General features: G+C 39.5%; 3 protein-coding genes across 3 annotated transcripts in view; 2 read left to right on the top strand and 1 right to left on the bottom strand.

The window, feature by feature from the left end:
• Positions 1 to 365: 365 nt before the first annotated feature.
• Positions 366 to 22104, top strand: LOC125248160 (NACHT, LRR and PYD domains-containing protein 12-like). Its single transcript, XM_048159845.1, has 14 exons — positions 366 to 1658; positions 3149 to 3277; positions 3650 to 4960; positions 5027 to 5482; positions 9093 to 9266; positions 9596 to 9769; positions 10498 to 10674; positions 11166 to 11339; positions 11435 to 11607; positions 13898 to 14812; positions 20761 to 20820; positions 20979 to 21159; positions 21501 to 21613; positions 21764 to 22104. Exons 1-10 carry the CDS (start codon positions 1597 to 1599, stop codon positions 13939 to 13941), a joined length of 2874 nt encoding a protein of 957 aa, XP_048015802.1. The 5' UTR covers positions 366 to 1596; the 3' UTR covers positions 13942 to 14812; positions 20761 to 20820; positions 20979 to 21159; positions 21501 to 21613; positions 21764 to 22104.
• On the top strand, positions 7151 to 8497 carry LOC125248159. The gene is made up of 2 exons (XM_048159844.1): positions 7151 to 7817; positions 7999 to 8497. Exons 1-2 carry the CDS (start codon positions 7327 to 7329, stop codon positions 8180 to 8182), a joined length of 675 nt encoding a protein of 224 aa, XP_048015801.1. The 5' UTR covers positions 7151 to 7326; the 3' UTR covers positions 8183 to 8497.
• Positions 21780 to 24003, bottom strand: part of LOC125248158 (von Willebrand factor A domain-containing protein 5A-like) — a 32925-nt gene continuing 30701 nt past the window's right edge. Inside the window, exon 18 of the mRNA XM_048159840.1 lies at positions 21780 to 21900. Coding sequence (XP_048015797.1) covers positions 21884 to 21900 — 17 coding nt within the window. The 3' untranslated portion in view covers positions 21780 to 21883. The remainder of the gene's footprint in view (positions 21901 to 24003) is intronic.

The following is a 24003-nucleotide window of genomic DNA, read 5'->3' as shown; positions in this document are numbered from 1 at the left end:
TTAACCACATTTAACAGTACATTAGCAACATGCTAACGAAACATTTAGAAAGACAATTTACAAATATCACTAAAAATATCATGTTATCATGAATCATGTCAGTTATTATTGCTCCATCTGCCATTTTTTGCTACTGTCCTTGCTTGCTTACCTAGTCTGTTGATTCAGCTCTGCACATCCAGACGTTAATACTGGCTGCCCTTGTGTAATGCCTCGATCATGGGCTGGCATATGCAAATATTGGGGGCGTACATATTAATGATCCCGACTGTTACATAACAGTCGGTGTTATGTTGAGATTCGCCTGTTCTTCGGAGGTCTTTTAAACAAATGAGATTTATATAAGAAGGAGGAAACAATGGAGTTTGAGACTCACTGTATGTCTTTTCCATGTACTGAACTGTTGTTATTTAACTATGCCGAGGTAAATTCAATTTTTGAATCTAGGGCACCTTTAATAGAATTAATTGGTTCGCTGATAAACCCCTGTAAATTTATGTCTGTTTGTGACCATATACCAGGAGAGTGAATGGAATTTGAATTTTACTGCTAAATGCAATCATCCTGGAAACATGTAAGAGTTTAAAAGAATTGGCTATACAAAAGCTAATTCATTTTAAATTCATTTTATTTCATTTTTTATTTCCAACCTGGTCTCATGGGAGAGACGTACACGTGGGCACGTTTTCGCGAGACACAAAATTACGTACCGGCGCGTATGTCTGGCCGCAGTTTCCGTCAGAAACGAACGCTAGAGGCCAGTAAAACATAAATGAGCGCTTTGGCTCGTTTTCACACACGGTTTCGACGACGGCCGGGGTCGGATTATGAATTCGTAAAGCCTCGTTTTGATGTCTTCTCGCACAATATCATGTCACGACTTCAAGACGCTTCTTACCGGAGTGCCCGATTTGTAAACGAACGTACTTTGGACTTCCCGGCTCTACGCATTTCGCTTTTTTTGGCCGCAACCAAGCTTGCTCGGTAGCTCGGCCGATACGGAGTTGGACTTACGACGAGGAGTCGATTCCTTCACCCCCCCCTGCCTGGGTACGAATCCCGCGAAAGGCGACTGACTGGTGCAAAAAAAAAAAAAAGATCTAAACAAGCTGAAAAACGGTACACGATCGCGGAAGCTTCTTACGTCATGTTTGCTTTTGTTAACACCATCAGGTAGGTTTAGGCGTAGCGTCGGTGGGACATTATTTTAAAACGAAACGGAGCGCAAATGTCAAATCGAGAACCGCGGCGATTCGTCTAAAAAGCAACGTCATAAAAACGTACCGCATTCACTCTATTATCTGCTCCGGAAAAAAAAAAAAAGGAACACGCTTTTAGCGCCGCTCAGTGGACATTTCGCAGCAAAACTGCAGCGTTATGTACTCACTGGTACGTATTTCGCGACTCGGGAAAACATGCCCACGGGTACGTTTTTGTCATGAGACCAGGTTGTTTATTTCAGTCCATTTGCAAAAGAAACGTAGGATATCTGAACAAATTAACATTAAAGTCTTCTAAAAATGTTGTCATCTCTGTTTTACTAGAATTGGAATCCATCAGAAGAGATCAGACTCACAAAATGTCAGCCACGTGTCAATGAGAAGTGATGCATCAAAGGATTTATTTGTAGAGTTTGGCAATAATCCCCCAGGAAACATGTAAGAATATACAAAATTTTTCATGTCCAATGTGATGGTTCAGTTTACAACTGCAATTTGGTGTAATTTATTCGCTGTCTGTTTCATAACAAGTGGAATTCACCAGGAGAGATCAGACTCACTACAGTAGATGTCAGTCGCGTGCCAATCAGTGTTGCCAAGTCCAAATATAAGAGATTTTGGGCTTGTTTTTTCAAGAAGTTTCTTACAGATTTGGGCAGTCACATTTTTTAAAAATTATTTCCAGAATATAGTTGCATATTTTGAGCTTATTAGTGGTTCGCACCTATAGGACTAAACGTATGACTCCTTTATTGTTATTTAGTATGTAATGAAGTTTCTCTGTCTGTCAATTCAAATACAATTGCTGCTCTGTCTGTTTGAATCAGCGCTATGAGTGTGGTGTCAGGCAAATAAATCTTTTTCCACAGAAATGGTTATTCATGACAGTGCATGCGTTTAAGGCTACATTACTGAACCCACAAACTGACTGTAACTTCTTTTACCAGACTGTAACTTATTTTACATTTTGACTTCTAAAGTAACTTGATTCAGCATCGTTATTGTATTACAAGCTGCTTTTGATAAACAGTAAGACATTTATTAAATAATAAAATTCATAGCCATTAATGCACATATAGCCTATTATCTTTGTAAATAATATCTTATTTAGACTTTTTGAAAGGGACTAAAAACGTTTCAACGAACGAAAACAAACAACATTTTTGGCAGAGTATAAGAGAAAACTGTAAAAAAAAAAAAAAAAAAAAAAAAATCCCATTTGAAGGTGTACTCTATGCAGATTGCGTAATATACGTATGCCCCCAACCCTCAAAAAAGGGATCACCTATTTTGGGCCGCGTAGTTGTCAAAATTAAAGCACTGTGAATGTTTTATAATGGATACTCGCTGAACAAGCGTGTTTTGGAGAAGTTTGAGAGGATCAGTGGTGTTATATATGTGTTTAATAATTTTGAATGGATCCTCATAGTATTTAAATTCAGTCCTTTGTATCTCCCTTTGGTCTTGACTTGTTTGGTATGGCAGGTTGACTTTTGCTTATTTGTTTAAGTTACTGTATTACTGAGCAGGGTAAGTACTTTTAAGTTGTAAAGAATGTCTGCAAAGTATGTTTGCAAAAAATAACTAAATCTATCTTGAGTTTCTTCTTTAAAGAAATAATAACATGGGGTTGAAAAGTAATAACACTACAATACAAATGTTTTTGTGAAATAAAAAAAAAAGGGAGTGGGGGGAGGTGGGCCAAGCAGTATTGATTAGGAGAGGAGTAAAAAATGTTGGGAACCACTGCTCTAGAGAAACCTGGCAACACTGGTGTCAATAAGAAGTGATGCATCAAAGAATACTATTTTATGGTTTGACTATAGATACAACCACCAAAAAAACCATACAAAATTGTTCTGTTCACTGTGGTGGTTCAGTTTACGAATGAAATTCTCTATATTTTTTTTTGTTTTCTGTTTTACTAGAAGTGGAATCCACAAGGAGAGATTAGATGAATCAGAGTCATTAGATGTCAGCCACGTGAGAATGAAAAGAGATGCGTCTAAGGACTGCATTCCACATTGTAACATTAAAGACAATTCTTCAGGACCCATGTAAGATCTTAAAAGAGTTCTTGACAGTGAATTTGGTTAATCTCATATTGCATTGTCATAGGAGTCAAAATATTTTAATCTAGATCCTTTATATTGCTTTCTTTGTTTATGTTCAACTCAAGTCACATTTATTTATATAGTGCTTTAGATTGTTTCAAAGCAGTTTCACATTAATATAACAGGATAATAAATGTAAAGGTAAATACTAACGTAAATTTAATGTTTAATGTTCAGTTTGATAGTTATATAGCATGATTAACCACTTTATAGTGCCAATACCAACTCTTGCTTGTCGTTTCTCAATTATAAAAATTCAAATGATCTATATTACTTGATTTGGCATTATTAACCGTGTATTTTAATGTTTTATAGCAATAAATCTCAACTCTCTTCTGTGTGCTACACAATTAAACAAGAGCTGAAGAACAAATTCCAGAGTTTCTATGAAGGAGCAGCTATGCATGAAAACCCAACCCTCCTCAATAAGATCTACACTGAGCTCTACATCACTGAAGTTTTAGGTGGAGAGGTCAATAATCAACATGAGATCAGGCAGATTGAAACAGTGTTTAGGAGAGCAATTACAGAGGACAGACCAATCAACTGCAATAACATCTTCAAACCTTTACTTGGACAAGACCTACCCATCAGAACTGTGCTGACTAAAGGAATCGCCGGTGTTGGAAAAACAGTTTCTGTGCAGAAGTTCATTCTGGACTGGGCTGAAGGGAAAGCAAATCAGGACGTCCACCTCATATTTCCACTTCCTTTCAGAGAGCTCAATTTGCTGAAGTACAAAATATTCAGTCTTAAAGATCTTCTACAGTTTTCCATGGGCACAAAACAACTGGAAATCTCTCCAAATGAAGGTAAAGTCATTTTCATCTTTGATGGTTTGGATGAGTGTCGTCTGTCTCTGGATTTTCAGAACAACGCAAGGTTGTGTAAAGTGACTAAATCAGCTTCAGTGGATGTGCTGCTGACGAACCTCATTGTGGGGAATCTGCTTCCCTCTGCTCTCATCTGGATCACCTCCAGACCAGCAGCAGCTGATCTCATCCCCTCTGAGTGTGTTGATCGAGTGACAGAGGTACGAGGCTTCAGTGACCCACAGAAGGAGGAATACTTCAGGAAGAGAATCAGAGATCAGACTTTGGCCAATAAAATCAACTCACACCTGAAGTCCTTGAGGAGCCTCTACATCATGTGCCACATCCCAGTGTTCTGCTGGATCTCAGCCACTGTTCTAGAGAAGATGTTGTTTGGATCAGAGAGTGGAGAGATTCCCAAGACTCTCACTCAAATGTACACACACTTCCTGACCCTTCAGATTAACTTTATACGTGAGAAGGACTATGAGAATAAAGTAAAAGATGATGACATGGTTCTCAGACTTGGGAAATTGGCTTTTCAGCAGCTTGTGAAAGGCAATCCGATCTTTTACCAGGAAGATCTGTGGAAATGTGGAATAATTGAGAGAGAAGCATCAGTGTACTCAGGATTGTGCAATCAGATCTTCAAAGAGGAGTTTGGGATGCAGGGAAAAATCTACTGCTTTATCCATCTGAGCGTTCAAGAACATCTTGCAGCTCTATATGTGCACATAACCTTTATGAGCTCAAAAGAAAATGCATTTGACTTCATTAATTCTGATCTGTCTCTGATCTCTAAACTTCTGACCACGTTTAAGGTTTTGGTACTAGGTCAAACTTTACCCAGGGTTGAATTCTTACATGAAGTGCATCAGAGAGCTGTGAATGAAGCCCTGAAGAGCAAATCTGGACATTTGGATCTTTTTCTTCGTTTTCTTCTGGGTCTCTCATTGGAGTCAAATCAGATTCTCTTGCAAAGCATACTGACAAAGACAAAATGTCACTCTCATTGCACAGAGGAAACAATTAAGTTCATCAAGAAGAAGATCCAGGAGTGTACTTCTTCAGAAAAATCAATCAATCTGTTCCATTGTCTGAATGAGTTAGGTGATCGATCTCTAGAAGAGGAAATCCAACACTACATGAGCTCTGGAAGTCAAAGGGGCACCAAACTCTCGCCTTCACAATGGTCAGCTTTAGCATTTGTATTGCTATCTTCAGGGCAGGGTTGGTTGGATGAGTTTGAGTTGAACAAGTACACTGGTCCACAAAATACAGCAAATGAAGTTCTTCTGAATTTGCAACATGTGGTTAAAGCATCCAGATCGGCTCGGTAAGTAACAGTATTGACATTCAGTATATACATAATGGTAAATGCCAAAAAACTTGCAATGACTCAGTAGTAATGCTTATTCCTTGTCTATTCCTTAATTGATTGTTCACCGAAAAATGAGAATTCTGTCACTGACTAACCCACGACATTCCAAAATTATATTACTGTTTTTCCTGTGCAGAACACAAAATACAATATTTTGAATCATTGTCATAGGAGTCAAAATATTTTCATCTAGATCCTTTAATTATATTGCTTTCTTTGTTTATGTTCAAGTCAAGTCACATTTATTTATATAGTGATTTAGATTGTTTCAAAGCAGTTTCACATTAATATAACAGAAAAATAAACGCGAAGTTAAACATTAATGTAAATTTAATGTTTAATGTTCTGTTTGATAGTTATATACGTAGCATGATTAACCACTTTGTAGTGCCAATACCAACTATTGCTTGTCGTTTCTCTATTATAAAAATTCAAATGATCTATATTACTTGATTTGGCATTATTAACTGTGTATTTTAATGTTTTATAGCAATAAATCTCAACTCTCTTCTATGTGCTACACAGTTAAACAAAAGCTGAAGAACAAATTCAAAAACAGTTTCTATGAAGGAGCAGCTATGCATGAAAACCCAACCCAAATACAGCAACAGTTTTTCCATGTAACAAAAGTCAATGTAGTCCAAAACTTTTAAGCTGTGAAAGGGGCATAAAGATACAGTGAAATTCATCATTACAATTTTGACTGGTATATGCAAAGTCTTCTGAGCTGCCACTTTTGCTTTGTATGATGCACAAATTTATCAATTAATCAATCAACATTTATTTATACAGCCCTTTACAACACTCAAGGTGAACCAAAGTGCTTTCCAATAAAAACAAAACAATGTAAACAAAAATTAAAAAGTAACTTTTAAATAAAATACACAAAATGCCACCACAACTGCTAGATATTAAAAGCCAGTCTAAATAAATACGTTTTAAGCTTAGCTTTAAAATTTAAGCCTTTATTGTCTTTATTCTGGCTTCACTTTAATCAAATCAAAACACTAATCAACATACACATACACAGATGTTTGGAACCAGTGGGGTTTTACTTAATAAAGACTTAAATTTCATCATACAAAGCAATTGTGTCACTTAAAAAGACTTTGAATATATCAGTAAAATCAAATAGTTCACCTATTCCTTTATTTTACTCACCCTCATGTCATACCAAACTTGTATGCACTTCTTTCTTCTGCAGAATGCAAAAGAAGATATTTTGAAGAATGTTTAGTTACCATTGACTTCTGTCCACCTAATTTTGCTGTGAATGTTCAAGATTTCCAATTAATTAGCCGAAATAACAAGAAGGATAATAAAGTGAAGTAAAGGGTAAACCTGTTTGCGCTTAAACAAGCTTAAACTAGCTTCTGCTCTGCTTGCGCGTCCAGTGTGAAATGAGTACAGCTATAAAGTACAGCTATAAAATAACTGGAAGCGGATTACACCGGAAGACAGACACATTTAAAGGGATACTTCAGGATTTAGCATTAAGCTTTGTATTAGTAGAATACCACTAGTATTTTCGAATTACCTTGCTTTCCCCCTTCATATCAGCCCGAGATGAGAGATTTATGCATTTTTATTCTGTAAAAAAGCCTCCGATGACGCAAAAATCGTCATTTTGCGTCATCGGAGGCTTTTTTGGCCAGAGGCTTAAAACTACAGCCAGTAATAGCAGGTAGTTCCGCATTTTTTCACCACGCCCATATGGGGTGGGATCTCACTCACAGAATGTAAAGATAGTGTCAGCCATCTTTCTGTAGAAGCTAAGCTAACAGGCTGTGGAGAAAGTTATGACAATGGCGGAAGGTAGTTTTGAAGTTGAAATGGCAGAAGGGGATTTTGAAGAATTGTTACGAGAAGCGGATGTTCACGGCTACCTGTACGAGCTGCAATACAGCGACGAACAGTTGCGGATGATGGAGGAACAAGAGGCGGTTAGAGCAGCTGCTGCAGCAGAGGAGCAAGACCTGCTTGGCGCTCGGGAGGAAGAGCCCGGGCAGACTCGAGCTGGGACGAACTGGTGGTGTCAGTGCTCTCGCTGTGCGCCTATGGACAGTGAAAGAGAATCCTATTGCTGTCGCGAATTTCAACGATGCCATTTTCTTCTGGACAAGATCACGGAATCCATTGATGAAACGGCACCGCTAGCATGCGTAACCGAGCACCCTAGTTTTGAACCACACATGGACAGGGGGGTCCTGGAAACCTATTTCAGGATCTCGAAGATAAATTGGAAACGCCAGCCAAGGCCCGCAGGGACAAACGGACGGCTTAGTGTAAAGTGAGTATTTTGTTTTTTATTTGTTACCAATACGACATGTACGGAGTTTGAACACCCGGCATTATCACAACGTGCTTCCCACGTATTCAGCTGAGCTATTGTTGTTATATTTACATCTATGTTAGCATACTGTAGGTGCAAATAGTTTGCATTGCTAACGTTGTGCTTTACTGTTTTGTAGACAATATCATCTAACAGCCTACCGTCACTTTATGGAATGGGTCCTGCAAGGCGAGAGACTGGGGAAAGGTTATCGTCTTGTTTTGCCAACCTGTGTTGTTCAGGATATCAGACGCAGATATCCAGCTCCTGACGGGCAATACTGTGGATATAAGGAAACTGCTGAAGCTCTGGAAGAGCTTTGAGTGTGAAAGTGTTTATTATTTATTTATTTTTAATAAAAAGTTATAACTCTGGTTGTGGTTGGTTGTGGTTCTTGTTAAAAACATTTAGTGTTGCTACATTAGAGTATGTGTTAGCCTATTATACTACATGGTCCTGCCTTGCATCATCTTTTTAATGTGAAAGTCTAAGTCTACATTAGGCTCACTGTTTTAACCCAGAATAAATTCTAAGAAGGGAAATAATGCAGGTAGTTTGTGTACAGTAAGTAATTACAGCAAAATCAGTGACTGTAACCATTCAGCCTCCCTCCACAAGTCTATAATGTAGAACTTTAGTGTAAAAAAAAAAAGGAGTACAGGGTAAGATGAAGAAATTTTTTTTTTTTATTATTATTATTATTACCACACAAAAATTATTCTGCTACCATAGTCATGTATGAACTAACTCACGATTTATAGAATTAATATGTAACAAAGCAAGCCTAGTTGTTTGAATTTTCCTGGTAATGCCGCCTGTAACCAATAGGCGTGGTTTGGGCAAAACAAGTGCATTCTTGGAGTTACATTTTCTGCCTTTTCTCAGTCTAGAAAGCTCCAAATTCAAAAATAATTTCACATTTCTACTACATAAATGACCAATTTTAAATACACATTCATCTTTCCAGGGGTGAAGTACCCCTTTAATTTACAAATGGCCACTCTTATGTGAAAAATAAGGTGCTTTGTATGAACAGAACAACAACACTGAATATCTTCTTTATGCTCCAAAGAAGTAAATAAGTTATATAAGTTTGGAACAACATGAGGGAGAGTAAACAATGACAGAATTTTAATTTTTAGGTGAATCATTCTTCAGGGCCATATACATGTTTTCAGTTAGCAGCAGATGTGGAACCATTACTCAGTAACCATTATTTATTTATTTGTGCAGACTGAATGGTTGTGGTGTCACTCATGAAGGTTGTGCTGTTCTGGCATCAGTTCTCAGGTCTGAGAACCTGTACCTGAGAGAGCTGGATCTGTCTAATAATAATCTGAGAGATTTGGGAGTAAAACAGCTCATGGACGGATTTAAGAGTCCACATTGTAAACTGAAGATTCTGAGGTAAGATAATCTCTCTGAATGTCACATATTACCTTGTCTTTAAAACAGGTTTCTTAAACTCCAGTCCTGGAGGGCCAGTGTTCGGCTGAGATTAACCAAACAAACTAACTGAGGTGTCATTCAAAATGACTTGTAAATTACAGACAGGTGGGTTAAATTGGCATTGTTAGTAAATCCTACAGGACACAAGTCCTCCAGAACTTGAATAGCCCCTCCAGAACAGAAGTTTAATAGCCTGACTAAAATTCCAAAGCATCTTTGTCTTTACTTATTATGTCACATAAACTTGTCTTTAGTCCTATTTATTTTATGTACATTGTTCTCTTCAGGCTTTCTAGATGTGAAATCACAGATGAAGGTTGTGCTGCTCTGGCTTCAGCTCTGAGATCAAACCCCTCACACTTGAAAGAGCTGGATCTGTCTAAGAATAATTTTGGAGACTCTGGAGTAAAGATGCTATGTGCTGAATTAAATAATCCTCTTTGTAAACTAACCATACTGGGGTAAGAACATACCATTGTCTGGTCCTCATTAAGGGAATCTGAGGTTTCAGGTTTTTTGCATTTTTTTGCCCATGATAAACTAAGCTGTCCATCCTGATTTGCATTATTCTCTCTGCAGTCTTGAGGGATGCGGTTTCACTAAGGAAGGTTGTGCTGCTCTGGCTTCAGCAATGGAATCAAATCTCTTTTACCTGAGAGAACTGGATCAGTGTCGGAATAAACTTGGAATCTTGGGGTTGAAGCGGCTGTCTGCTGCTCTAGAGAATCCTCGCTGCCATGTGGAAAACCTGAAGTAATACTACCTTCATGCGAGTTGCATATTATTCCATCAAAAAATTGAAATAATAGGCTTTAGGTTTATTTACAATGATAATTTACATACAATTTCATCATAAATCTGCCTGTGATAATTAGAGAAGAGTGTAATCCTGAAACATGAATTAATATTTTTTTGAACTGTAAAAAACAGTTAGCAATTACAGATTCTAAGGGCCCTGAACAGACTGAGAGCCCATTCGGCACTAGTGAGGGGCCCACTCCCCTAACAGAGAACACTCCAAAACCAACGCCCACCCATATTTAGGCTGTATACTCTACAGTCAAATCAAACATCAGTCTGGTATAACCAACATACAAGAACTCATTTTGTTAATATATTCAAGATTATGAGACCAACCACTGACCATCCATGAATTCTGCTGACTTAATTTGCATTGTTCCCACCATAGGCTGAGAGACTGTGATGTCACAGATGAAGGTTGTGCTGTTCTGGCATCAGCTCTGAGATCAAACCCTTTGCACCTGAGAGAACTGGATCTTTCTGAGAATAAACTAATAGGTGACTCTGGAGTGAAATGGATTTCTACTGTGCTAGAAAATCCTTTGTGTAAACTAAAGTCGCTGAGGTAAGATCACCTTTAGATTCCTGCATGACTTCAGAATTTCATAATGACACTAAAAGGCCAGATAATAAGGATTAACCATTTACACACCTCTCAGCATATAAGCCTTTTAGAAATAGGGACATAAAATTTATATTTTGATTATTATAAATATTGTTGTATTATATTATCCTCAGCAGTCTTTTTATCAGTAAAAAAAAAAAAAAAAAATCAATGGAAGATTTCAATGGAATTGCACGTTAATCTAAAATTTTGCAGTCCAGTTAATAGTTCAAACATATTACATGTATAATGGAATTGTTGCTGTCTTTCTAGAAGCACCTGGAACTATTTTGACAGAAAGGTCACATTGTTGAAGTGCTGAAATGCACTGTTTCTGAGTCGAAAACAGACCAGTCTTAAAGCTTCTTTCTGAATTTCATGAATCTGAGCCTTGGATGCCCAGTGTGCAGCTTGAAAATTATCAACACCTTTACTTTCACTTCTTTATACAGGCTGATGCATTGTCATGTCACAAATGAAGGTTGTGCTGATCTGGCTTCTGCTCTGACATCAAACCCCTCACATCTGAAATATCTGGTTCTGTCAGGGAATAGAATCAGAGACTTGGGTGTATACCTGCTCTCTGGTGCAATGAAAAATCCAGACTGTAAAATTGAAATGCTGTGGTAAGATGATCTATCTAAGAGTTTATACATCATTGGCCTAAAATTAGATTTATGTTTGAACTTAAGAATGAAGAGTTTCATCACCCTTTCTGCAGGCTTGATGATTGTGGCATCACAGATGAAGGTTGTGCAGCTCTAGCTTCTGCTCTGAGATCAAACCCCTCACACCTGACATTTCTGAATCTGTCTAGAAATCCTCTAAGTGACTCAGGGATTAAGCCTCTCTATGGTGTTGTACAGAATCCCGTTGTGTACTGGATACACTTTGGTAAGTTTGCCTAGAGCAGCGTTTCTCAAAGTGTGGGGTGCGCCCCACTGATGGGGAATAGAGACATGACAGGTGGGGCGCGACAAACGAGAGGACATTTGGTCATTTTTGTGTCCATCTCTATTAACCTTTTGAGTCCCACAAATGGGATTTTTATTTATGTGCCCCTGAGAGTACGGTCCCAAATATGGGATTTAGAACAGTCAGTGACGTCACTTAACTCCCAGATTCAAACTGTGCTTTCGCGCTTTAGCTGGCGCTGAGCCAGAGACGGACGCGCTCAGCAGCGCTTGTCATTTGTCACAACTATGCAGTGTTTTCAACAACATAATGTTTATTTTAGGTGTCAGACATTTAAATATGCATAGTAAAACAATACATTTAGAGTTTGTAAAGTACATACTGATGTCTATGGAAGCATCAGTAACAATCAATTCAAATATAATTTGCCTACGTGTTTTATTCATATCAGACACACATAGTATAAGTAACTATAAAGTTTATTCTACTTTTCTCCCAGATCACCGGCCACTTACTTACATGCAAAAAAAAAAAGGCGCCCATCTCGCATTATAGATCAAGATCATTTATTAACGTTTTTAATGACAAAACACACTCACTTATATTTCACTTAAATAATTATATATTATTTCCGTATACGCCTCGTCTATACACACCAGCACGTAACAGAAGAACGGACCCTACCGCTGGAAATCTGCAATCTAAAGATGGGCTTATTCTTCCTTTCCGAGATTCCTGCGTCTCCAGGGCCTCCCAAGCCTGCTACAGCCTCGGATCGACTTTGTGGGTTCCGGCAGGATGGTCGCTCGCTGGAGAGGTATGTGGAGGAATTTGTCGAGCTTGCTTATTTGGCGAATTGGCCAGATGCTTGTTTGAACGCCTGTTTTCTGGTGGGGCTGGATGAGGACACGATTCGTTTTAATAAACCTGCCTGCTATTTTTTCCCTAGTCAAAGCAATTAATCTGATTTTGTTTCTAAATTGTTCTGATATTGTTATTGAGGAGGTTCTTGATAAATCGTGTGATCCTCGTCCAGTCTCCCCAGAAACACAGGCGGCCTGGCCAGTTCGCCAATCTCCATTTTCCTCCGCCTGCCCCTCCAGTGAGCATTCCCCTGGTGTCCTGCCAGACCCAAAACCCTGTATGGCCAGAGAAAAATCCTCCACTGAGCCCAGATGGCCTAGAAGAAAAAAGAAAAAGGCCACCAAGCAGCCCCAATCTCCAGAGTTTTCTGCCTCCGTGTAGCCCAAGATGCCAGTCCTGGATAAGGACTAGACTTTTGGGCTGAACCAGCTCTCAGTCCCCTCAACCTTGCTCCAGCCTTTCACGCACCCACTCCATGCTTTGCCGAACCTGCTCCATGCTTCGCCGAACCTGCTCCATGCTTTGCCGAGCCCGCTCCATGCTTTGCCGAGCCCACTCCATGCACCGCCGAGCCCGCTCCACACACCGCTCCATGCACCGCCAAGCCCGCTCCAGCCCTCGCAGAGCCCATTCCAGCCCTCATCGAGCCCGCTCCAACCACCGCCAAGCCTGCTCCAGCCACCGCCGAGCCTGCTCCAGCCGCTGCCGAGCCCGCTCCAACCGCTGCTGAACCCACTTCAGCAGCTCACGAGCCCAATTCAGCCGGTGTGCCCACATCATGCCATGGCCGCCCACAGCCCCTGACCCGCCATGGCCGCCTACGGCTCCTGACCTGCCATCGCCGCCCATGGCCCCTGACCCGTCACGGCCGCCTGAGACTCCTGACCCACCATCTCCCTAGATTCCCAGCACCTGTCTGTCCACGTCAGCACTCCCTTTAAGTTGGACTCACTCCCTGCACTCCTTGTCCGTTCTTATTGTTAGTTATTGTGTTGATGTTGTCTACCTGCTCCTGGATTATTAATCAAGCCTATATAATTGTGAATTTCCATATACGCCTCGTCCATACACACCAGCACGTAACACAGAGTTAGCAAAGACCTTTTTATGGAGATACACTATTAGCACAAAGAAAATCTCTCAGCTTTTAAACTGGTATCACAAATCATTTTTTATTGATAATGTTTTATTAATCTTGAATGCGGTGTGACAAACTGTAGCTTCCTAGTTCATTCACAAAGAAATCCGTCTTTTCAAAAAGTGACAAGAGTAGACCAGGTATGATTTTTTTTTACTTAATTTTTCTTCTGTTGTGTTTTTCATCAACTTACTACATTTTCATGATTGAATTGTAATGATCACCTGCACTAAAAGTATAATGGATGTGTCATTGTTCTCTCTTTAGGCTGTATGGTTGTGGCATCACAAACGAAGGTCAAGCCGCTCTGAGATCAGCTCTGAAATCCAAATGTTTTCTCTTCACATGTGTTTTGAAATCACCTTAAGGATTTTCCAAAATAAAACCTTTGGGACATCTGTTATTTAATACATTTAATAAAATAATATTTGTTATTTATAGTGTAAAATATTCTAGAAACAGAGGTTGCTTTTAAACTGGAACAATATTATTAACCCATTTCATTTCTATGTTCAGTACTTGAATATAGAATGAAAAAACTTAATATTTTGTTTTCTAAAGCTCTCAGTATAAAACATTTTGATATTTACATTTCATCTCCTGTGTTGTAACATACATCACCTCCATTCATAAGGGCAAGGATCTCAGCCACAGGAACATCTACCTTTATGGGTGTTAAAGATCTGAGAGAATGTTTACTTTCATTTCAATTGGACAGTGTGAGGCTTGGAATTAGAACTGTAAGTTTGTTTATTTTATTACATTCTAAATACTTTTCAGAATATTTAGAGAATAAGTTAGTGAAATGTTTGTTAAAATGCTTTTATAAGATAAGTTGATTGGAATAGGCATCCAACAAATAAGAGAAAATGTCTGTATCACTACAATAAATCTTGTCTATTAAAAGCTTATTTGGGCTTAAAAATGAATGTATTTCTTACATGTGCCTTGGGTCTGTGTTCATCAACTTTATTTTATGGACTCCATTTCCCACAATTTCCCATGTAGGAACCGATCACACACTCGCACCTGTTTCCCATCAGTGACTCTTTATAAGCTGTACTCAGACACACACACATACCAAGATGCAGCGGCTTTCCAGTTCAACCATGGATCCAATCGACCAGCTACTACAGCTTCGGCAAAGAGACTTATCTATTGAAGAATATGTTCACCAATTCTGTGAGTTATCTTTTTAAGTTCCATTTGACGATATGTCTTTGAAGGACATTTTCCGTTTTGGCCTAAATGAGCCCATAAAACCTGGTTTCCTGAAGGGAAGTTCAATTGCAGTCTAAGAGACTTTATAGATTATGCCTTAATTTTGTGTGGTTCATCGTTCACTGTTGGGGAAGAAGAGAACCTTAACGCCTGTTTCACACTGCTAGCATGAGCAGCGTGTGAGCGTAACTACATCGTCACTGCAGCTGCAGAGACGTGCAAGTATTCACATTGGAAGCGTTTGTACAGCGTCACAGCAGCGGCTCGAAGCTACATATAAAGAGGGCATTTCTTCACAAAGACAGCTATAAATTTGTTTTACAAGTTGGTCATTTATAAACTTGATATTCTTGAAAGTTTGTTAACATGGGGAGGTGTACAACATTCGCATATAAACGTAAATAAATAAATAAATAAAAATAAATAAAAGCCTCGTGTCATCAATTGCTGCACACAAATGAGGTAAGCTTTGTGTTTTACATCTGCCACGTGCACATGTTTACAAGCAGCAAACTCAGGTTTGATTTGGGTATGCTGCAGCCTATATATCTATCTGTGTAATAACTAAAATAATATTTATATATCACATTTCTGGCTAGTTTACTTTAGTTTTTTATAATACACCATATTTGAACCCAAACTGAATAATTAAAAACAAGTTTAAATGGGTAAATCTTCTATAACTTTTGATTCGTAATTTTCTTTTCTGTCATACTCAAATTTTTGTTAAAACACATTAGACATGCTTATTCTGTGCATTTTGAACACTTTTTTTTGTGTGAAATTCTATATTTTGTCCATCAAAAGTGTACTTTCACTTTAATTGAGCGTCAGCAGCGCAGCAAAAATAGACTCTGCGCTGAAACCCCAGCTTCACTTCTGCTTACGCAGTGCTCCCGCTTGACGCTTACGCACTGCTCCTGCTGCCTGTGTGAATGTATCCGATGGTTAACCCGCACACCGGAAAAAAATATGCGCTGCTCACGAGCTGCTTACGCTTGCAGTGTGAAACCTTTGTAAGGGTCCAAAGAATTTTTTTGGGGGGGGGCCAACTTTAACAAGCTTCGGTGGCAGCGGAGCTTGTACCGTTGCAAAGTTCTATGCCTTCCACTCTGATTATCGCGATCCCGATACTCTCCGCACTTCCAGACCCAGTGGTCGTCTGCACCTGGCCATCTGTCCAGTCTTCTTCGCCCTGGCAGTCTGTCCCATCTTCTTCGCCCTTGCAGTCTTCTTTGCTCTGGCCGTCTGTCCCGTCTTCTTCACCCTGGCAGTTTTCTTCACCCTGGCAGTCTTCTTCGGCCTGGCCGTCTGTCCAGTCTTCTTCGGCCTGGCCGTCTGTCCAGTCTTCTTCGGCCTGGCCGTCTTCTTCACCCTGGCTGTCTGTCCAGTCTTCTTCACCCTGGCAGTCTTCTTCTCCCCCCTGGTAGTCTTCTTCTCCCTGGCCGTCTGTCCAGTCTTCTTCGACCTGGCAGTCTTCTTCTCCCTGGCCGTCTGTCCAGTCTTCTTCTCCCTGGCCGTCTGTCCAGTCTTCTTCGACCTGGCCGTCTGTCCAGTCTTCTTCGCCCTGGCAGTCTGTCCCGTCTTCTTCGCCCTTGCAGTCTTCTTCGCTCTGGCCGTCTGTCCCGTCTTCTTCGCCCTGGCTGTCTGTCCAGTCTTCTTCACACTGGCAGTCTTCTTCGCCCTGGCCGTCTGTCCCGTCTTCTTCGCCCTGGCCGTCTGTCCCGTCTTCCTCGGCCTGGCTGTCTGTCCCGTCTTCTTCACCCTGGCAGTTTTCTTCACCCTGGCAGTCTTCTTCGGCCTGGCCGTCTGTCCAGTCTTCTTCGGCCTGGCCGTCTGTCCAGTCTTCTTCGGCTTGGCCGTCTGTGCAGTCTTCTTCGGCCTGGCCGTCTTCTTCGCCCTGGCTGTCTGTCCAGTCTTCTTCGCCCTTCTTCTTGGTTTCTACTGTGTGTGCACAGTTTCCTGGATGAGTAAAAGGATGTATAGGACATGTTCCTTACAGTATTCCTGTTCATTTTCGGTGATTTTCAAGCCAACATGTCTAGAAAATGTCTTTATTTTTGAGCATTTCTCTGTTCTTGCTGTGCTTCTAGCCAGAACCGGTTTGGCAGCCCTAGGAGTCCATGGCCATTTACATTTTGGACTCAGGCATGGAGGACTGAGGTGAACAAAGGCAACTCGTGATGAGATTAGCCTTTGATCAATGGGCCGTTGATGTCATCTTTCCTGTCTGCCACCTATGGAAATCCTGATTACAATAGTCATTTAGTTGTCGTTGAGGGTCCTATCACATTCTTTTGTATTAATTAAAGCGGGACAAAGGGATGTCTGTTGTGAAGCTCTGGTGCCATCACGTCTGCTGTTCACTACACTGCTCGGGGATTTTGCAGACCAGATTTGTCAGGTGATTCTGTACATTATCAATCAGAGCCTTAGTCTGGAGAAAGTTCCTGTTGTGTGGGAAACTTCCTGTGTGGTTCCAGTTCAGATTGCACATCCCAGGGAGCCTAACCACTTTAGACCTGTGGTGTTAACTTCTCACTTGATGAAAATTATGGAGAGGCTGATATTGAACCATCTACGACCCCTGTTGAGCCCGAAGATTGACCCCCTGCAGTTTGCTTATAAACCAGGCATAGGTGTGGACAACGCCACTACGTACTTGCTGCACAGATTGCTCTTGCACTTGGAGGAGCCAAGAGGTACTGTGAGGGTTATATTCTTTGACTTTTCCAGTGCCTTTAATACAATACAACCGTCACTGCTCAGAGGGAAGTTGGAGAGGGTGGGGGTTGACAGTCAGCTGACTGCATGGACCATTGACTACCTAACAAACAGACCACACTATTTGAGGCTTCATGGCTGTATGTCTGAAAAGGTGCTCTGCAGCACTGGGGCTCCACAGGGGACAGTGCTTTCTCCTTTCCTGTTTACCCTATACACATCAGACTTCCATTACAACACTAGCAATTGTCATATTCAGAAGTTCTCAGATGACACATCTATTGTTGGACAGGTATTACATGGGAATGACCTAGAGTATAGGAAAGTGATCAAGGACTTTTTTGATTGGTGTGAATTTAATCACCTTCACATCATTGCTACCAAGACAAAGGAATTTGTGACTGACTTTCGTAGGAAGGCTTCATATACTGTACCAGTAAACATTCAGGGGCTGGACATCGAGAGGGTGAATGTTTACAAGTATTTGGGTGTTCACATAAATAATAAATTGGATTGGTCAGATAAAATGAGTGCTCTGTATAGGAAGGTCCAAAGTCGCATCCATTTGCTGAGGAGACTGAGGTCCTTTTGGGTGTGTAGAACACTACAGAAAACTTTTTATGATACGGCAGTTGCATCAGTAATTTTTTATGCTGTGGTCTGCTGGAGTGGTGGAATCATGGAGAGGGATAAGAAAAAGCTCAGCAAAATGGTTACGAGGGCCAGCTCCATCGTGGGCTGTCCTCTGGACTCAGTGGAGCAGGTGGGTGAGAGAAGGATATTGGATAAGCTATCAAACATCCAGAACAACACCTCCCACCCTCTGTATGAGACAGTTGGGACCTTGGGTAGCTCCTTTAGTCAGAGACTGTTGAGCCCCCAGTTGAAGGAGGAGTTAAGTGTTTTTCTCTGTGCAGGCTGACTGGTTGTGGTATCATTAATGAAGGTTGTGCTACTCTGACATCAAACCTCTCAGAGCTGAAATGGCTGAATCGGTCTAACAACATCATAGGAGACTCTGGGCTGAAGTGTTTGTCTGCTGTACTGGAGAAAGCTGGCTGTAAACTAGAGACACTAGGGTAAAGTCACAGTGATTAAAATTACTCTGCAAGTCAAACTCAGAAATCACAAACTTGTCTACGAGTGGTGTATCCAGAGAAGATCCTTCCTCAAAAAAAAAAAATAAATAAATAAAATCTATTGACCCGTACACTCAGTATTTATCACTGGTCTTTGCTTTTCTTTCAGTTTATCCATTTGGAGATCTGGATCTTTCACAGAAAACAATGATTCTGACATTTCTCAGGAGCAACAATGATCCCGCTGTCAGGTTTTGCAGGAGTGAAGACCCAGGCGCAGAATGAGCAGTAAAGGGATTTTATTAACAATACTAAAGACAGAGCACAACAGGGAGATTAAGGTGTGAAACAGTCAAACAGCAGGGCAGGGCAGACGACATGATGACAGGCATAGAGGAGTGACCACTGAGAATCAGTCTAAGGTGACAACAGACTTGAGGACAGCTTAGAAAGCAGCACGAGGCGGGATGAAGGTGGGAAGAACCAGTGAGGAATATGAGGAACCCGAAGCTTGATGCTGATCTCTCAAGTAGTTCCAGTCTTGGCTGCCAGGCAGTCAAAAACAGTGGCCAGGCAAACTCAGGACACAGGGCAGAGGAGGGCAGTAACGAACACAAGACTTAAACAATAGACAAGACATGAGACAAACAGGCAAGGCACAAGAGAGAGTTGATAAAATAAAACATGAGGCAACAAATTCTGAAGCAGAGAACTAAGACTAGAGAAACAAAAGTTATAAAAGTAAATGACTGAAACTAGCAAACAAAATAAAGCAAGAGAACACCCTTGCAGGAAACTAAACTAAAAGGATTAGTTGACCAAATCAAAAAACAAAAGAAACCAAAAAATAAAGCTTTGGAGAACTAGAAACACACACACACACACACACACACACACACACCATGTTGTGTACTTGTTTATATTACATTGTGGGGACCAAATGTCCCCACAATGTAATATAAACCTGAGACCACCTACCAGCCAGTGGTCCCCACAATGTAAATGGATTTATAAACATACTAAATTATGTTTTTTTTGAAAATGTAAAAATGCAGAATGTTTCCTGTGATGGTTAGGTTTAGGGGTAGGGGTAGTGTAGGGGGATAGTGTACAGTTTGTTCAGTGTAAAATCCATTACGCCTATGGAAAGTCCCCACAATTCACAGAAACACACACACACACACACACACACACACGAACTAGACAAAACTCAAGTAAAACTAGATTTTTTCAAGAAGGAAAATAATCAGAGAAGGAAAGTTAAATCTATCACTGACTGACAAGATCTAAGAGCACACACACACACACACAGGACTAAACAAGGGGGCGTGGTGACAGCAAATAAGGAGGCAGGACAAGAGGAGCACATGGCAAACACAAATAAAGTCAAAGCTATGTGCTGACACACAACACAAACAGAGACATAGAACAAAGACGACACAGACAAGGCCGCCAGGGCAGAACCTTGACACCTGCTGCACATTTAAACAGAAATTAATACTTATTTGACAAGTTGAGCAAGATTCACATTGTCCACAGGAATCAGCACTGAATTTTTCAGCATTATTTCATTCGTTTACTTAAACAATGCATTATGCCTTTAAAAAAAAACACCATTCATAAAAGAGACAAAAGTGGCATGATAGAATTGAGCTCCTCCAGCAATATATGCGTCACAACTTTGAAAGATCCAAAGAAGAAGAAGAAAATTCTAAATGTTCAGATACAAAGGCATGAATTTCTTTCATTTTCTAATAATTGTGCCAACAATTGTTGCCTTCTCTCCAAGCTGTTTGCCTTTTCCTGTAGCCCATCCCAGCCTTGTGCAGGTCTACAATTTTGTCCCTGGTGTCCTTAGACAGCTCTTTGTCCATAATGGAAAGGTTGGAGTCTGATTGATTGAGTGTGTGGACAGGTGTCTTTTATACAGGTAAAGAGTTCAAACAGGTGCAATTAATACAGGTAATGAGTGGAGGATAGGAGGGCTTTTTAAAGACAAACTAACAGGTTGTATCTTGCTGGTTGGTAGGTGATCATATACTTATTTTATGCAATAAAATGGAAATTCATTATTTAAAAATCATACAATGTGATTTTTTTTTTTAGATTCCGTCTTTCACAGTTGAGGTGTACCTACAATGAAAATTGCAGATCTCTCCATTCTTTGTAAGTGGGAAAACTTGAAAAATCAGCAGTGTATCAAATTCTTCTTTGCCCCACTGTAACCAAGTCAGACACTTCCTGTGTAAAAAATAATGCAATTCATCATATTTTGTGTTATTATAAATTCATATAGTAATAATAAATTATGATTTTCTCTGCAGGCTTATTGATTGTGATATCACAGATGAAGGTTGTTCTGCTCTGGCCACAGCTCTGACATCAAACCTCTCACATTTGAAAATCTCAAAAAAAAAAAAAAAAAAAAAGTACTGTAGGAAACGCAGGAGTGGAGCATCTTTTTGTTGCTCTGAAGAATCTTGTCTGTGAACTAGAGACACTGAGGTATGAAGAATTTTAAAGTTGCTTGATCAACATTGCAGTCAAACTGAGAAATTGTTAAAATACTTTTAAAACAGACGTTTAATGTTTTATGTTTTCCTTGTAAAGAGGTCTGTAGTCTGATCAGAGACATAGTAGTCAAAATGTGACTAAGTAATTGGCCCACTTAAAAATGATACAATGATAATACAATGACAGTTGAGTGCAGTCTTAAGTTATTTTAGTGTACAAGTTAAAGTGATCAGCAGACACTAAAAGATCCCAAGCAAGCCATCTACTTTCACTTTGAAAAATTCCTGAAGAGCTGAAATGTGTCGAACAGTGTGTCGTTGTTCTCTCTGCAGGCTGTATGGTTGTGATGTCACAGATTCAGGTTTAGCTGCTCTGTCTTCAGTCATCAAAGAGAAGCTTCCTTTGAGCAACAGGTTACTGCTAAAATAAAAAGAATGTCTATATAGTAAGTTACAAACTGTTAAATAAAATATTATTTATTTCACTTTACTCAAACAACTCCATTTATCTAAATATCTACTGGCAGTAAGTTGAACCAAGAACTAAAGTTTTCATCTAATTAAGAAATGAATTGTATTTTCTCTGTTTCTTTCAGCTTTACACAAATTCAAAGAGAATACAGATCATGAACAGAACAGCAATCCTTCTTTAATTCAGTTGCTCTAATCTCACATGAGCGACAGGTTGCCCCGTCCTCGCGGCTATAAACACATCATCAGAGAAGAGATGTCGCTGCAAGAGAAAAGGGAAATTGTTTTGATTAAATATGAGGACACATGAATTTAAAAATAATGTTGTGCATGGATAAATCATTTAAAATAAATAATGCAATATTCCAAAAAAATAAGCATTGTCAATTTTTTATTTCAATATGTTAATACAAAATATCCATTACAAGTCACACATATACATAGTTTTATTAATTATGTTATTAGTTTAACGCATCAACCAGTTTATTTAGACCAGTAGTTCTTACTTCTCCGCACTGCACAATTTATGTCTTCTTTATTTAACTTGTCATTATTTATTCTCCCTCATGTCATTCCAAACTTGTAGTTATGGCTTTTTTTATTTGCTCTCTGTGTGTGTGTGTGTGTGTGTGTGTGTGTGTGGGTGTGTGCGTTTTTGTGACATATCAGGACACAAATGTGTATAATGACATGGGTATGACATAGGTATTGCAAAAAGAGGTGACTTATAAGGACATTACCCCATGTCCCCACTTTTCAAAAGGCTTGCAAACCATACAGAATGAGTTAATGTGAGAAAGTAAAAGTGTGCACAGTTTCCTGTGATGGGTAGATTTAGGGGTAGGGGTAGTGTATGGGGATAGAAAATACAGTTTGTACAGTATAAAAACCATTACGCCTATGGAATGTCCCCACAATTGACAAAAACGAACGTGTGTGTGTGTGTGTGTGTATGTTGAAGGAATGATATTTCCTAACATCAGGACTCTTATTTTAAAAAGGGAATCTTTTGATTGTACAGGAAAAGGCTGCATGTGATGCCAGGGCTCTAGTTCCTGCACGGGGAATGAGTTTGTCATGAAAATATTTCACAATAAAAGTCATCAGAAGCATTATTGACAATTCTGATCATTTGGAAGTTACACTATTGCACACACGTTAGTATTGATTTATGAATTCTGTGTTAATGTTACTGTAATATTGTTGCTAGGCTGACAGTTTTGTGCTATATTAGGAGAAGCTTTAAGATAGTATATAGGTAAGTTGTACTCTCAACCCAAATCAGTATGTCCATGTTTGATACAGTCTCTATATAATTGTCTTTATCCAACTTTCCTTCTGCTAAATATTGTATTTACCCCTTTTATGCACTGCTAACAGGCATTAGAAGTTAAAAGAGAGACGATTACATTTTAAAACAGCCGTGTGAAACAAACCTGGAGAGAGATGAGAAGATTTAAAAAGAAAAATGAGAGAATCTCAGTGCATTGATTCATTCTAAATCGGGAGAACAGACCAAAAATGTGCAGGATAAGTTGTCCTTTTTTATTATGTTACAGTGGAATATAAAGGGTGAAAAGAAAACCAAGAGGAAAATAATAAGTGACTGAAAAAATCTTTTGTCATGGATATTCTAGTGATACCATAATACTGCATCTTTTTTCCTAGAGCTGCTGTAAAGCCAAAACAATCTCTGTCCATTAAATTTCCTATAATGTGAAAGGTGCTATATAAATGAAGATGACTTGATCTGACCATCATCTCACATAAAAATAGCAAACATTTTCTTTAGTGAAAATGACTTGGAAGTGTGGCGAAGTATGGGTTCCCATAGTCTGCTTGGAATTTGTGCTCTACATTTCACCCATCCATGTGCACACACAGCACAGTGAGTATAGGACACACACGTTGGTTAGGTTGTTAGGTTGGTTATGTGGCTAGGTTAGTTAAGTTGGTTAGGTTAGTTAGGTGGTTATGTTAAATGGTTATGCTGGTTAGAGGACTCGGTTGATCAAGTTGGCTAGATTAAGTGGTTAGCTTGGTTACGTTAGTTAGGTGATTAGGTTAAGCTGAAAAGGTGGTTAGGTTGATTAAAGGTGCAATATGTAAGATTTTTGCAGTAAAATATCCAAAAACCACTAGGCCAATGTTATATATTTTGTTCACTTGAGTACTTACTATATCCTAAATGTTTCCAACTACAGTATTTGTAAATCGAGAGAAAATTGCAATTTTAACCAAGGCTCCAGGACGTGTGAGGAGTCGCCTGTCAATTGCGTCATAACCGCGTTACCCTCGGTTTCCGGTTTTATTTTGTAGAAACCATGGAAACACCAAAGACGCTTTAATATATTACTTTTTAATA

The sequence above is a fragment of the Megalobrama amblycephala genome, linkage group LG16, assembly GCF_018812025.1.
Source record: "Megalobrama amblycephala isolate DHTTF-2021 linkage group LG16, ASM1881202v1, whole genome shotgun sequence".
NCBI classification, from domain to species: domain Eukaryota; kingdom Metazoa; phylum Chordata; class Actinopteri; order Cypriniformes; family Xenocyprididae; genus Megalobrama; species Megalobrama amblycephala.
Note: the sequence above shows the minus strand (reverse complement) of the source record. Positions and strands in the feature narration are given on the sequence as shown.

Coding starts and splice junctions, on each gene's coding strand:
- LOC125248160 (XM_048159845.1), top strand. CDS start 1,597: ATGAGAAGTGATGCATCAAAGGATTTATTTGTAGAGTTTGGCAATAAT. Junction 4,961..5,026: donor ATCTCTAAACTTCTGACCAC/GTTTAAGGTTTT, acceptor AGTGCATCAGAG/AGCTGTGAATGAAGCCCTGA. Junction 10,675..11,165: donor TGTAAACTAAAGTCGCTGAG/GTAAGATCACCT, acceptor TTCTTTATACAG/GCTGATGCATTGTCATGTCA.
- LOC125248159 (XM_048159844.1), top strand. CDS start 7,327: ATGACAATGGCGGAAGGTAGTTTTGAAGTTGAAATGGCAGAAGGGGAT. Junction 7,818..7,998: donor AACGGACGGCTTAGTGTAAA/GTGAGTATTTTG, acceptor ACTGTTTTGTAG/ACAATATCATCTAACAGCCT.